General features: G+C 40.9%; 1 protein-coding gene across 3 annotated transcripts in view; it reads right to left on the bottom strand.

Annotated features, from left to right (window-relative positions):
* The window catches only part of CIB2 (calcium and integrin binding family member 2), a 135,646-nt gene that overhangs the window by 106,096 nt on the left and 13,660 nt on the right, over window positions 1–15,890 (bottom strand). Inside the window, exon 1 of one of the 3 annotated variants that reach the window (XM_073303556.1) lies at window positions 5,047–5,373. The exons of the other annotated variants lie outside the window; for them this stretch is intronic. Within the exon in view, the coding sequence (XP_073159657.1) occupies window positions 5,047–5,097 (51 nt within the window). The 5' untranslated portion in view covers window positions 5,098–5,373. Of the gene's footprint in view, window positions 1–5,046; window positions 5,374–15,890 lie in introns of those variants that run through there. 3 annotated transcript variants of the gene reach the window in all.

Below are 15,890 nucleotides of genomic sequence, written 5' to 3'. Positions count from 1 at the left end.
AGTTTTACAACAGGCTAAATAAAAAGCACTAGTGAAGTCAGTACAAACTAAAATTTCATACAGCCGATGACTTGTTTATATTGCTCTATGGACTATACACTGAAATGTAAGTACAATATTTATATTCCAATTGATTTATTTTATAATTATATAGTAAAAATGAGAAAGTAAGCCATTTTTCAGTAATAGTGTTTTGTGACACTTTTGTATTTTTATGTCTGATTTTGTAAGCAAGTAGTTTTTAAGTGAGATGAAACTTAGGGATATGCAAGACAAACCATACTCCTAACTGGGGTACATTGGTCTGGAAAGGTTGAGAGCCACTGCATTGAGCCATACTGCTTCTCAAAAAGAATATGCCAAATCTATAGGCTTGGATATGATTTCAGTAAAATTGGGCTACTTCTGCATACTTACTTTTATGATACCTACAGATTAAAAAAAAAAAAAAATACCCCAGAGTCCTAACTTTAGTCCCTTGCTCTAAATGCTGGAACATATTTTTCTTGTGGAACTATAAATAGAACTCAGGAGTTCTAAATTTCAATCCCCTAGTCTCATCATTAGAACATGCTCTCCTCCTAGAACAAGACAGAGTACCCAGGAATAAGCATAACCCTATAAGCATATATATATATATATATATATATATATATATATATATATATATATATATATATATAGTCTGACTCCAGTGAAGACACTGGAACTCCTCACATGCTTATTTTAGGGCTTATCTAAAATAGGGCTATTCTAAAATAACTCCATGTGTGGATACTCTTATTCCAGAATAAGAGTGCCCTTTTCCAAATTAGCTGTAAAAAGTGGAAGTGTTCTGGAATAGCTACTCTGCTTTAAATTCAAACCCTACCTTATTCTGGAAGAGCTTGCATGTGTAGACAACTGCCCACAAATGGTCTGAATGAAATCATGGGGGCACCCACAAAGTCATGTCAGGTACGTAATACTCAGTGTGAGTAAGGGTGACCAAATCTGGCTGTTAGACACAGAGAATGGGATTTTCAAAGCCACCAGGAGTTTAATTTGAATGGAAATTGCGTGTTCACTGCTCCTTAAGAAGCTTTTAAAAGCTCAATCTTAAAATACACTGTTAGAGAAATGTTTCTTTTCTATTGATTAATGTTTACTCTTTTCTCCTCCAGACATTACTTCTATTTTGCATTTGTATGTTAAAATGATTTCACTAACCTGAGCATAGGGAAATGGCAGTAGAAAGCAGAGAGCCCTGGTAGGATTTGTTTTCCTACTAGTATATAGTTTTTAACTGACATAAAGTTCTGCTGGGAAACCAATCTGTGCAAAAGCCCATTTCCTTTGAATTTCCAAAGCTTTTCAATGTGCTTATTTAAAGAGCTGTCAACTGGTGCGCTACACTAAGGGAATAAAGGCTGCCAAATGATAGGAGAAGGTATTAGATTTGTAGCTTTGTAGAATTTTGATGGTTAATTTGCCTCCATCTTTCACTAAAATAAGAGATGGAGAGGGTTTAAATATGATCAAGTCTCACTACATAGCTCTCTTACAAACAGTTTCAGTCAAATATTCATCTCCAGACTTACAAAAACCTCTCCTTAAAATACATTATATAGTGTAATGACACAAGGATCATCTTGTGGATGATTGAACCCAAAATTTCTGGGTCTAAATGCAAGAGCTAAAAGACCAACTCCTCAAGCCTATATGGTATAGATCTATTGAAGTACCATGTATAAAAAGGCCATGTCTCGGTTGCCAAGGAGTCATTCAGATGCCACTGTGATGAGTATGGTACAAATGCCTAGACAGATATAAGCGGGCAGGGGGAAGCTACCTAATTCCAATTACCAAAAGTGCAAAATAAGGATTGATCAAACTGCAAGGTCCATTTTAAACGTTTTTACATTTCATGAGTAATGTTTTTAATTCACAATCCTGATGTTGCTGAGGTGAGTTCTCTTTCATAAAGACCATCTGTGAGTTACATGCACACAGGTGCATATCAAGTGTACTCTAATCTATATACACCATATACTATAAGGAATTGGTCCTTTAGCAAAAATGATCGAGGCTCTTTTAATTTAGATCTGGAAGTCCTAGACTCAATGGATTTGGCATCCTAGCTCTCTTAGGCCCCTTTGAATTTCCCACCCATTGTTTCCAAACAATGGAAAGTCCATATTTTAAACAGCTGTGGGCCCAGTGCTCTATGCTCCCCTTCCTCCAGCACAACAGAGACACCCTTGAAGAATTTCAATGGTGGAAAGGGGGCAGGTGGGTTAGCAGGTCTCCAGCCTATTCTCCACCTCCCCAAACCTACACAACATCACATGTAAGTTACTGCAGCCAGGGGGCCACTGCTAAGTACATGACAGAAAAACACCATAACTTACTACATACTCTTGGTCACATCTTGTCCTACTTATGCTGGTGTAAATCTTCAGCTTCAATGGTATTACTCTGGAGTATGCAGGGAGTTATGTCACCTCTTCCTCATCTCTGTGGAACACTCCACATGGCTCCTGTGGTTCAGGGGTCTAGGGTCAGCAGGAAGCCAGGGTGAAGAGTGGGAGAACACATGCAGTGTGGAAGAAAGAGACTTGGTGCAGATGCCCCAGGGCTATAATGGTGCTTCCAAAATCCTTACATATCTAGAGGATCCAAACATTGATCCCTGAATCTGCCCTCAAAGAAGAATGGAAAGGAAGCTCTGAGGTGGGTATCACAGAAGTCCTTCACCCACAGATGGGAATAACCAGCACAGGGGGATTTTAGCTTTTTTGCTTGAGTAAACTGGAAACTGCAATTAACTTACCCAAGTTGGGATATTCAAAGAAAAAGGCTGAAACTCCATCCTTAGGCTAAATCTTGTTTGCCTTACTCATGCAGGTAGCCCTGCTACCCTCAATGGGGCTGCTTGTGTGAGATAAGCAGGATAGGGTCTCCTGCTCCTTCACTTATGCTGCCATCAATGTACAATAATTGATGCTCCAGAGAAGGCAAATAAGCAGTAAAACACTTTGCCTACTTTGCCACTTTGCCTGCACAGTGTATGTGGGTAATATTCCTTCCTGACCCATGGGGTGATTAGCTGATGTCCTGAAGCATGAAATTCAATTGCCCTTATCTTAACATGCATAAAAACAAATGTTATTACTGGTCATAAAATTATCCAGCCCTTTTAAAAATCCAGTGACTCTAATTAATTTTATGACCTCCTGCAGAAGAGAAATTCCATAGGCTAACTCAACCCATTGTGCCTAGCTACTGCAAGGGTCTGAGATAAATTTCCCGATGTTATGAAAGGTATGGGCTGCAAATTCAAGATGAAGTGTAATGAATTAAGGATGGCATTTCAGCTCTAACATTTGCCAGCTTGTGCCAAGATGTTAATGTTAATTACATTCAGATCTTGTTTTGTTTTACTGCAGCTGGGTCTCCGCTCTGTGTTCACTTTTATTGGTAGTAGGAATATAGACATTTGGGTGTTTTACAGATCTCTGATTTCCCTCTCCACAACATGTTGAGCATTGCTATAAACATAACCTTGGTTAAGCTTGCGGAGGTTACAGAATGTACTACAATAACCGATGGCAGGTTGGGGTGAGATCAGCAACTAAGTAAGGTTAAATGAGCCTTTCCCGCATGCTGCTTGTGATCACTATATGAACATGACAAAGCACATGTCTGTGACATTATGAAAGGGAGGAATCCAGTCAGCATATTGGATCGTGTGTGAATGTATTTATTCTTATATTGTATTATGAAACTATCCTGTTTTCATCATAGGAGAGCTGTTTTAAGGTGAGAAGTAACAGGCAAAGTATAGAAGAGCATTGCCTTTTGCCTACTTCAGTATTTGTTAAATATTAAGAAATCTGAGAATGTCCCCATCTGGGGTTGTTCTAAATAAATCTTAAATAAATAAGTTAAATAAATAAACTTGTGCCACAGGTGCCACAAGTACTCCTTTTCTTTTTGCGAATACAGACTAACACGGCTGTTACTCTGAAACCTAAATAAATCTAGTTTCTGAAATTAGGCATTCCATTTTAAAGCCTGATTCAAAGCCCACTGAGGCTAGTGAAAAGACTATTGACTTTAGATCAGGTCCTGGGTCAGGAGAGAAGCTGAATGTTGCAATGTTATTTACTGCACTATTCACTCTACTGTCATTTAATGCTTTGTGGAAGAGAACAGAGCAGCCAGCCCCCTATACCTCTCGGGATAGTTATATAGCTCCCTCTTTTCTCTGCTTTCTCCTATTTTACATTTTGTCATCTTTTATTCTCTTGGATTTGTGCAAGATGCCAGCTACTGCAGGCAGCTCCCCACCCTGCTTCAGGCACCTCTGCAGTGTGCTGAGATGTTGAGAATGGAGATGGGGAAAGACTTTGGTGGGCAGAGAAAAAATGCAACAGAGGTGACATGTTGTATTCAAAGAGATATAAAAAACCTGTCACTTCTGGAGAGTGCTGTTCCCAAAATGCAGATCTCTCTTTGTCAGGGGGAGAAGGACAATCTCCACCCAGAAGTGTGAGCAAACCTAGGGCAACCATATCTAATGGATTGAAACTGAAACACCTCTCTACGTCTTTGAAGAGCAGTGAGTGCAGTACATAGTTGTTAGGAGACATGAAACTGACCTGTCTATAAATTTCCTTGCCACTGAAGGGATCAGGGACATGAAGTGCAAGTGTGTCTGATTGATACAATCTCTTCTATAAAACATGCTAAATGCAAGGATCACTCTAAAACCTCCCATTTATCACAGTGGTCACAAACTTTAATCTCTGTTTCCTCGTCTTCCGTGTCTGGGATTTGATTCCCCTTCCTGGTGGAGGGGAAGAGTTCTTTTTGCACCAGGATAGGGGACTGGACTTATTTGCATGCGCAAACACACACTAATTATCTAATTAACAGGTATAAGAGGTGAGGGAGAGAGACAGTAAAGTATAAACATGTCCCTACAAGCTAAGTTGGATCATACATCAAAAACCAGAGCAGCATATTCAGATCACCCCCTTAATGCAAACTTAGGAATCTTACCTGATAGGCATCTAGCTGTTCATCAGTAAATATCGTTTGCTTATTACCCATCTTAAATGAGGAATTCTCCCTTTGTGCAAATGCATCACATAAGAAGTTGCAAGAGTTCTCTGTACTGTAGGCATTTAGAGCATATACACTTCGTGATCGTGCTGAAGAAATCCCCAAGCCCGCATTGAACTGCACTTGCCTGCACCTGTCCGGCTAGCAAGGAGCAATGAAGTCGTTTCTGGGAACCTTGGCAAAGGCTGCTTTTTGATGTGCCAGGAGGGATAAGGTTAAAATCCCAGGCAGGTATCACCCAGAAATGGTGGTGCCATCGTCCTTTCCCCTGTTTTCCTCGAGTACAGTACAGGGCTTGTGTGGCGTGAAAACTGATGAGGAACATCCAGTGTCAGAAGGAAACGAGCTCTCTGCTGCCCCAGTCTCTGTCTCCGCGGCACTCCCTCTCTGTAACTTCCCGGTGTGAGAGTAGCTCTGCACCACTAGGTGTCGCCCGACAATCCATTTATCTTCCGCAGGAGGCTAGCAAGAGAGGCTGGCTGGGTTGCTCCAGTCCATCAGGGACAGGACCCCAATGTGGATTTTTATTGCGGGGAAATGTATTGCTGCCATGCGCTGGGTTCAGCTAAAAGCCAAGGGAAATACAGGAACAAGGTGTAATGAGGAACATGAGGGGCTGCAGGCAACATGCTGAGCGTGCCAGTAAGAACAATAACCCGAGGTAAAAAAAACCCCATGGCCATGTTATTGTAAGTGGAATGGGCTTCCGGACAAACTACAACTGGCTTTTCTGAGACTGCCGTTGAACAATGACGCCCCTGGACGCTCCAGCAGCATGGCATTTTCCTTTCCCCCACCCCCCTCCCACCACACACACACACATATATACACCCACACTCTATCAGAGACCATAATCCAGCCTGCTTCAAATCAATCTTAATAACTGAATGAAGACTGTATAGAGACAATGTGGATGAGGCATTATTTTGTATTGGACCAACTTCTGATGGAGAGGGTGACAGGCTTTCCAGTTTCTCCCTGAAGAAGCGCTCTGTGTAAGCTGAAAAGCCTGTCTCTCTAACCAACAGAAGTTGATCCAATAAAAAATATTAATCTAATATCCTGGAACCTACACAGCTACACCACCACTGCATACAATAATTTGCATAGACAGGCAGCAATGCCTAGTGGTTTGAACAAGGCACCAGGGCTGACCCTAGACCACATGGCGCCCCCTCCATTTGTTAAACTTTTGGATACCTTACTTTTGTTGCATTTATAGCCCATTTCATGACTTTGATGCATGATTTGCATGCATGATTTATCCCTTTCACATAAGACAATAAATTTGCATGCAAATCATGCATCAAAGTCATTAAACAAAAACCCCGAGCCCAATGCCCCTGAAGCCTGGCACCAAAGGCAGTTGCCTGGGTTGGCTGCCCCTAAATCTGGCCCTGCAAGGCACTAAGGGAACCAAGGTATCTGAAGTCAGAGTCTCCCCCCACTCAGGTACAAATCCCAGTTTATCCCTGGTTCAGGGTGTGACCTGTGGCACATCACCTATGCTCATACAACATTTGGCAGCCAGGAAAGCTATCAGGGCTGCTCTAATCTGCTCTGGAAGGGGAAGGCATTGCCCCGTGTGCTCACCCCCCAATGTTGGGGAAAGCATGTTGCATCCCCTACTGCCTCTGAGCACAGTACCAATACAGCACAGAGAAAATCAGGGCCTTGGTGGATAGCGAACAGAATTTCTCTGTCTGGTGGCCTTATGTGAAATCCTGGTCACTCCTTAATGGACACCAGTTCATAGAAAAAAGGCATCTTGGCAGTGACAGCAGAAGCCAAGGACTGAATTCATTATGGAGGCTGAACCCTTCTCTCACCCTTGCAGAATTCCCTCCAGGTCGTGGTTGAAATACACTGGTTAGGCAGTGGGGAGCAGGTTGCACACATACTTCCTTTACTACATTTATTTTATTGGTCAATATAAAACCTCAGTCTCCAAGGCTATTAATCCAGCACCTTTACCCAGCACTGCAATTCACTAAACTATATTTAACAGATAGCAGTGAGAGCACATTGCATATCATGACGTCTGACTTCATGGGCCCAATATTAACAATGTTCCTGACCCAGACCCCTCCTAGAGCTCTTCCCCTCCCTGTGGAGACCCATTTACCCAGGCCTGACAGCTGGGCTGGGTGCTGGAAATAAGATTTGCCTTGGTATATAGCAACTGGAAATGGGAAACTATCTATAATAGTAGTATTGAAAGTAAATGTATCAAATCTGTAGTAAACAAGCTCTGGGAGCTACTGAACCATATGATGTTCCAAGGCAGACAATTAATTCAGATCATAATGAGTAGGAATACAAGATTAGATTCACTGGAATACAGTATCAGTCTATTACGGTGCTCTAAAGGTATAAGACATTACAGCATTTTTACAAGTTAATGGTTTGAGTTTAGCAGATGGCAATGCATTTGCCAAAACTTATTAATGAGAGAACGAAACAACAGTGGCAGACATCTGAATTTTAATACTGAAAACATAGCAGTCTTATGATCAACAATATATAGTTGGGTTGTTTGAAAATATTAAAGGAAGAAGCTAGAATAACATGACCTATTCTCTGACCTAATGTAAGTGCTGAGTTAAGTGCTGCTGCTATCTGGCATGTGATAAAGACCCACTAGAAGATCAGAGGGTTGAACCTGCTGCACCTGGTATATAGCCAAACTGACCTTTATTTTTCTGACTGAAAATTATTTTTATTTCTTCAAGGTGCAATGAGATCAAGTCCTCCTTCTGTCCCAAAAAAATCACCAGTATCAACAATAAATGGCAAGAACAAAGATTGTAAAATACATTGTCGGGGTGGCCTAGCTTTAAGCCACATCAGTAAATTGAAGTTGTGGGTGCTCAGCATTTTTTAAAAGCAGGCCCTAAGAGACTCTAGCTGCCTCAAGTTGGGCAACCAAAAATTAAGGCACCTAAATTTGGTGAATACTTCTGAAAATCTGGGTCAGTTTAATCTGAATCTCTGTACCTCAGGTTTCCCCTTCTATAAAATGGGGAAAATTATACTTACCTTATAAATATCTTTGAGAACTATGGATGAAAGCACTAAGTATCTCCAAGTATACCTGTTAACCTCATATCTAAACATCCTGGTTGAAGTATTAGCAAGAAAAGTGTCTGTTAATCAGATAGTGTTTTATGGAGGCCGGGAAGAATTTGTTAGTAGGTGCCGCTTGCCAAATGATAATGTCTGTTCTCTACCTGGTCTCATTCAGAGGTCTCAGAATAACAGCTGTGTTAGTCTGTATTCGCAAAAAGAAAAGGAGTACTTGTGGCACCTTAGAGACTAACCAATTTATTTGAGCATAAGCTTTCGTGAGCTACAGCTCACTTCATTGGATGTCTGTATTCAGAGGTCTGTATTATGCTTGTAAACTAGTGGGCATTTCTCACATATGTTTGGAAAAGTTGTAAAACTGGCTCTGGTTGAGAATTATATTTTGAGGATAAATAGCAACCAATATAGCCAACTCTGACCTTCTATAACAGTTTGTGAAAGGAGATCCAGGAGAGGAAGTAACTAGGAGGACAGCCATTTTAGATTTGATTCTGATCAACAGGGAGGAACTGGTAGCAAATCTGAAGGTGGAAGACAATTTGGGTGAACTGATCATAAAATGTTAGATTTCATGATTGTAAGGAAGGGAAGGAGTGAGAGCAGCAGAATAAGGAAAATGGATTTCAAAAAGTCAGACTTTAACAAACTCAGAGAGCTGGCAGTTTCTCAAGGAGATAATATTAAAGGCATAACTGCAAACTATCTTGATGTGAAGGAAAGATAGGACAAATAGTAAGTGACCAATATGGCTCCATCAGAAGCTCTTTTATAACCTGAAAGTCGAAAGGGAATCCAACAAAAAATGGAAACAAGGACAAATTGCCAAGGAAGACTACAAAAGAATAGCACAAGTGTGTAGGAACAAAATCTGAATGGCTACCTCGCAAGGGACATAAAAGGTAGTTAAGAGGAATAAATACGTTAGGAGAAGAGGAAAAAAAAGGAAAATATAGGTCCTCTACTTAGCAGGGAAGGAGAGCTAATAACTGATGACATCAAGAAAGCTAAGGTGTTTAATGCCTATTTTGTTTCAGCTTTCACTAATAACATTAACAGTGACTAGATACTCAAGACAATGAATATCAACAACAGGGAGAAGGAATTCAAGCCAAAATAGGGAAAGAACAGGTTAAAGACTATTTAGATAACTTAGATGTATTCAAGTTGGCAGGGCCTGATGGAATTCATCCTAGAGTACTTCCTTAATTAGCTAAAAACAATCTCAGAACCACCAGCAGTTATCTTTGAGAACTTTGGAAGGTGGATGAGGTCTCAGAAGACTGGCGAAGAGCAAACATAATACCTATCTTTCAAAAGGGTAGGAAAGAGGACCCTTTCAATTATCAACCAGTCATCTTAACTTCAATACCTGGAAAGATACTGGAACAAATGAATAAATGAATAAATAGAATAGAGCTATGAAGAATAGCCAGTATGGATTTGTCAAGAACAAATCATACCAAACCAACCTAATTTCCTTCCTTTACAGGGTTACTGGCCTAATGAATAGACTGGCGAAGAGCAAACATAATACCTATCTTTCAAAAGGGTAGGAAAGAGGACCCTTTCAATTATCAACCAGTCATCTTAACTTCAATACCTGGAAAGATACTGGAACAAATGAATAAATGAATAAATAGAATAGAGCTATGAAGAATAGCCAGTATAGATTTGTCAAGAACAAATCATACCAAACCAACCTAATTTCCTTCCTTTACAGGGTTACTGGCCTAATGAATAGGGAGGAAGCGGTAAATGTTATATATCTTGTTTTTGACAGTCCCACATGGCATTCTTATACACAAATCATGGAAATGTGGTCTAGATGAAATTACTATAAGGTGGGTACACAACTGATTGAAAGACAGTACTTAAAGAGTAGTTATCAATAATTCACTGTCAAACAGGGAGGGTAGATCCTGTGTGGGCCCATCCTGGCTCTAGTACTATTCAATATTTTCATTAATGACTTGGATAATGGAGTAGGCTTATAAAATCTGCAGATGACACCAAGATGGGAGGGCTTTGGAGGACAGGATTAGAATTCAAAACAACATTGAGAAATTGGAGAATTGGTCTGAACTCAACAAGATGAAATTCAATAAAGACAAGTGCAAAGTACTTCACTTAGGAAGGAAAAATCAAATGTACAACTAGAAAATGGGGAATTAATGGCTAGGTAGTAGTACTGCTGAAAATGATCTGGGGATTATAGTGGATCACAAATGCAATACAAGTCAACCATGTGATGCAGCTGCAAAAAAGGCTGATATCATTCTGGGTGTATTAATAGGAGTGTTGATTGTAAATCACAGCAGGTAATTGACTTTTGTTTCATTTTTCCCCAAAAAGGTTAGTAATGATTATATATCTAACACAGTGAATGCCAGTGAAAATGAGGCTAAAATAGGATCTGACGCTAAAATAGGGAAAGAACAAGTTAACATTTAGACAAGTTCATAGGCGCCAACTCCGTGGGTGCTCTGCGGCTGGAGCACCCATGGGGGAAAAATTGGTGGGTGCTCTGCCAAGCTCCCCACCCCGCCTCAGCTCATCTCACCTCTGCCTCCTCCCCTGAGTGCACCACATCCCCGCTTCTCCTCCCAGCGCTTGCCACCACAAAACAGCTTGTTTCACGGTGTAACAAGCTGTGAGAGGGAGGGGGGAGGAGTGGGAACACAGCATGCTCAGGGGAGGAGGCAGGGAAGAGGCAGGGCTGGGGCGGGGATTTGGGGAAGGAGTCCAATAGGGTCAGGGAGGGGGCGGGGACTTTGGGGAAGGGGCTGGAATGGAGGTGGGAGGGGGCAGGGCAGGGGTGGATTCAGGGCGGGAGCAGCAGGGGGGAGGTCGAGCACCCACCAGCGCCAGCAGATGTCAGCACCTATGGACAAGTTAGATGTCTTTAAGTCAGCAGTGCCTGATGAAATACATCCTAGAATACTCAAGGAGCTGACTGAGGAGATATTATCTTTGAAAACTCATGGAAGATGGGAGAGATTCCAGAGTAATGGAAGAGGGTAAATATAGTGTCAATCTATAAAAAAGGGGAATAAGGACAACCTGGGGAATTGCAGATCAGTCAGCTTAACTTCAGTACCCGGAAAGATAATGGAGCAAATAATCAAGCAATCATTTTGCAAACACTTTTAGAAGATAATAAGGTGAGAAGTAACAGTCAGCATGGATTTGTCAAGAATCAACCATGTCAAACCAACTTAATGGCTTTCTCTGACAGGGTAACAAGCCTTGTGGTTGGGAATGGTATATCTTGACTTTAGTAAGGCTTTTGATACTGTCTCCCATGATCTTCTCATAAAAAAATTAGGGAAATACAGCTTCGATGGAGCGACTATAAAGTGGATGCACAACCGATTGGAAAACTATTTCTAGAGAGTAGTTATCAGTGGTTAATAGTCAAGCTGGAATGGCATATTGAGTGGAGCCCCGCAGGAATCGGTTCTGGTCTAGTTCTGTGCAATATCTTCATCAATGATTTAGATAATGACAGAGTAAACGTATAAAGTTTGCAGATGATACCAAACTGGGAGGGGTTGCAAGTGCTTTGGAGGATAGAATTAAAATTCACCATGATATGGAAAAACTGAAGAAATTGTCTGAAGTAAACAGGAAGAAATTCAATAAGGACAATTGCAAAGTACTCCACTTAGGAAGGAACAATCAGTTGCACACATACAAAATGGGAAATGACTGTCTAGGAAGGAGTATTGCAAAAAGGGATCTGAGAGTTACAGTGGATCACAAGCTAAATGAGAGTCAACAGTGTAACACTGTTGCAAAAAAAGTGAACATAATTCTGGAATGTATTAGCAGGAGTGTTGTAAGCAGGACATAAGAAGTAAGTCTTCCACTTTTCTCAGCTGGAATATTGTGTCCGGTTCTGGGCACCACATTTCAGGAAAGGTGTGGACAAATTGAGAAAATCCAGGGAAGAGCAACAAAAATGATTAAAGGTCTAAAAACATGACCAATGAGGAAAGGTTAAAAAAACAGTATGTTTAGTTTTGAGAAAAGATGACTGAGGGGGAACTTGATAACAGTCTTCAAATATGTTAAGGGCTGTTATAAAGAGGACAAAGATCAATTGTTCTCCAGGTCCACTGAAAGTAGGACAAGAAGTAATGGGCTTAATCTGCAGCAAGGGAGATTTAGGTTAGATAACAGGAAAAAACTTTTAAACTAGATGGGTAGTTAAACTCTGGCTTCCAAGAGAGGCTGTGGAATCTCCACCTTCAGAAGTTTTTAAAAACAGGTTGGACAAACACTTGTCAGGGTTGCTCTAGGTTTACTTGGTACTGTCACATCAGGGGGCTGAACTTGATGTCTTCTTGAGATCCCTTCCAGTCCTATATATCTGATTCTGTGATCAAGGACTTTTTAGCTGAGAAAAGGAACTGGCCAAAGCTGCCTTGTCTCCTCTGCTATCTACAGAGGTTTAATTATTATTTCTTGATTCTTAAATAGCACATTTTGTAATTATCATAGTGCCGTGTGGAATGACAGATTAAGTATTGGTACATACATGGATCACTTTATCTACTGAAGAAATGCATCCATCTCTAAGGTGTAACATAGCAGCTTTTATACTATCAGCAACACTCACACAGCAGCCTTAGATACAGAAAGTGAAGAAGACCACTGCATCTAGTTAAAGCAAAGGAATTTGTGCCAGAACACAGGCAGAATGTAACAATCCAGACTGAAATTTGTTCAGGATACTAGGTCTTACATACTCATGTTACAAAAAGTGCAATAGGATCCTAAATGGCCAAGATTTTGCTTAGATGTACAACTCAAAAGATGGCAGCCATTAGCAGCAAAAGGCCACCTTGGAGGGATTTTTCTTAGGGTTTTCTGTAGCCCCATCACCACTATAATTATGTGCTTTTGGATACTGGTCCAATTTGGGCTCAGCAAGAAGAATGCAACCCATTGAATCAACAACTTCACTTTCTGAAGAACCTTGGTGGGTTCCCATTTATCTACTAAATAGCCTGATCCTTCTTAGTCTGTAAGATCTAACAAGACAGCAACCTGAGACATTATGACTATGCCTAATTAGGGGCTTGCCCCTTAAAATAAAACAATGTCTCCAGGATTAATAATGGAACAAATTGTCACAAATTGGAAAGTCCATTATGAAAAATGTATATATTTGTAGCCAAGTTGGTTATTTGGTGCAATAATGATATATATATATAGTTATTTGCTGAAATATATCCAGCAAATCCTAGCCCTTTTTGAAGAGCAGATTTTTTATTTTTACCAATTTGTTCTCATACAGATCATGTACTGCTTTTGCAGTGCAAGTTTGAAACCTTAATTACGGGAACTTCATGATTTCCTTTTAGGTTACAAAGATATTCTAGGCTATAACTATAGTCTTTGGGTCAATAGGTACAGCAGCCAATGATGGCCATTTAAGGTAGGACTGAGGTCCCAGTCCAGCAGATACTTATGCATATGCTTAACTTAGTATAAATTGTCTTATTGACTGTAGAGGGACTATACTCACATGCTTAAAACTAAAGAATGTTTTAAAGCTATCCTAAATACATGAGATCCTGTACCACTGAAATGGATGGGAATTTGCTATTGATTTCAGTGACAGCAGTGTAGCTAGCATTGAGATGGCTTGTGTTAGACAGAAATCCTCAAACAAGACACGTATTTCAAGCTGTCTGCCTATGCAGAAGATCAGACTAGATTTAAAGGGACAATTCCATCCCCAGTGCAACTACAAGGAAGTAACTGGAATTACACCAGGGACAGACTGGACCCAGTGTCTTTTAATCTTGTGATTACTTGGGCTGAGAGGATTATTATAGTTAAAATAGTGATGTCCTCATTTGCTCACTTCTTACCTGGCTTAATATGCCTGATTCATGTTTTTAAAAGCTTAGGACAATTAGCAGCTAGAGTAAGCATTATCATCAGAAGAAGGAAACTACAGGAGATATTTACTGCTCCAATTTCTCCCCAGTATAGGGGCAACGTTAGTACATAGCCAAATGACTGATAAATGATCTGGGAGGCTACTGAGGACTTTGCAGCCAAACACGGAAATAAGATGTGAGATGTTCCATTGTCTGTGCATTTAAGGAGAGAAAGGATCTAATCCTGCTCCCCTTGAAGTCAATGGGAGTGCTTGCCTTTGACTCCAGTGGGATCAACATAAAGTTATAATGGAAGTTTGAGAATCCTAGCAAAAAACTAATGCCATGGATTCTCATTCTCCATTGTGCTGAAAAGTGTGTATATAATCCACTGGTCTGTGTGTGTTACCCGTCCCTCTCTGTGCCCGTTGCACCACAGAGGGTGTATCATGTAACACACACTGACCAGTGGGTTACCTATGGCATTCAAATACAGTGCACCAGAAGAGGTAGCAAAAGCTCACAGATGGCTTTTTTGCCATAGACAGGTTCCCCTTAGTGGTAGCTCGTTAGCTACAGAAGTCACTGGCTGAATCCCTGGTGTATCAGCCAGAATGGTAACAGGCATGTAAGTGGGGGGCTTGTCCACTATTTAAACTGCTCTGGACCTCAGGTGCTTGGCACAAGCTTCCTCAGACATGAGTAAGTATGGAGCTCACTAGTCAGTGTGGTTTAGGTATCATATCCCGTTGATTATTCAGAGAGGAGGAAGGGTAACACATACTGACCAGTGGATTACATATACAGATCAGTTTCCTATTCTACATGACAGGTATATTCCTATCTGCTACTGGGCAGCACTTAAGGCTTGTGTACATGACAAGTGATAGAGACTCTTTGGAGCCCTCATGCACTCCCATTCCAATTTCCACAATAAAGTAAAATATTAGCATAGAAGCCAGGATAAAAGGACTCCAAGGGAAGCTAGGCCCCAGGGGAATTCCCTGCAAACCCAAGGAAACTTGATAGAGAACATCTGAATCCTTTGGTTTACAGTACACTGTCACAAAGGGCTTCCAAAGGGATGTCAGGCTCTAAGGAATGGGGTTAACTCTCTGTATTTTTGCAGGAAGTTTAAGGAGACCTTCTTGTGATGGGTTTGCTCACAGAGACCCCCTTGGGACTGACACCTGATGTGCTGAAATGACCTCTGAGCCCATTTTCCCTGCCAGCCTGGGACTTCCAGAACCTTGTCTTGTTGAGCCAGACACTCTAGTCTGCTGCAACACAGACCCAGGGTCTGGTCCACACCCCCAAAGCTGCAGACTTAACTGAAAACAGCTCAGCAGTTTACCTGTCTCCAGCACCCAATTCCCAATGGAATCCAAATCCCAAATAAATTCGTTTTATTGTGTATAAAGCTTACACAGGGTAAACTCATAAATTGTCCACTCTCTATAACACTGATAAAGAGATATGCACAGCTGTTTGCTCCCTCAGGTATTAATCACTTACTCTGGGTTTATTAATAAACAAAAGTGATTTTATTAAGTATAAAAAGTAGGATTTACGTGGTTTCAAGTAATAACAGACAAAAAGTAAGTCACCAAGAAAAATAAAACAAAACACGCCAGTCTAAGCCTAATGCATTAAGAAACTGATTAGAGGTAATATCTCACCGTCAAAGATGTTCCAATAAGCTTTTCTCACAGACTAGACTCCTTCCTAGTCTGGGCCCAATCCTTTCCCCTGGTACAGTCCTTGTAAGTTCCAGCAGACATCTCAGGTGGGAAGCAGGGG

Source organism: Lepidochelys kempii, chromosome 10 (assembly GCF_965140265.1).
Source record: "Lepidochelys kempii isolate rLepKem1 chromosome 10, rLepKem1.hap2, whole genome shotgun sequence".
In the NCBI taxonomy this organism is placed as follows: Eukaryota; Metazoa; Chordata; order Testudines; family Cheloniidae; genus Lepidochelys; species Lepidochelys kempii.
This window is presented reverse-complemented; position numbering and strand designations above follow the sequence as displayed.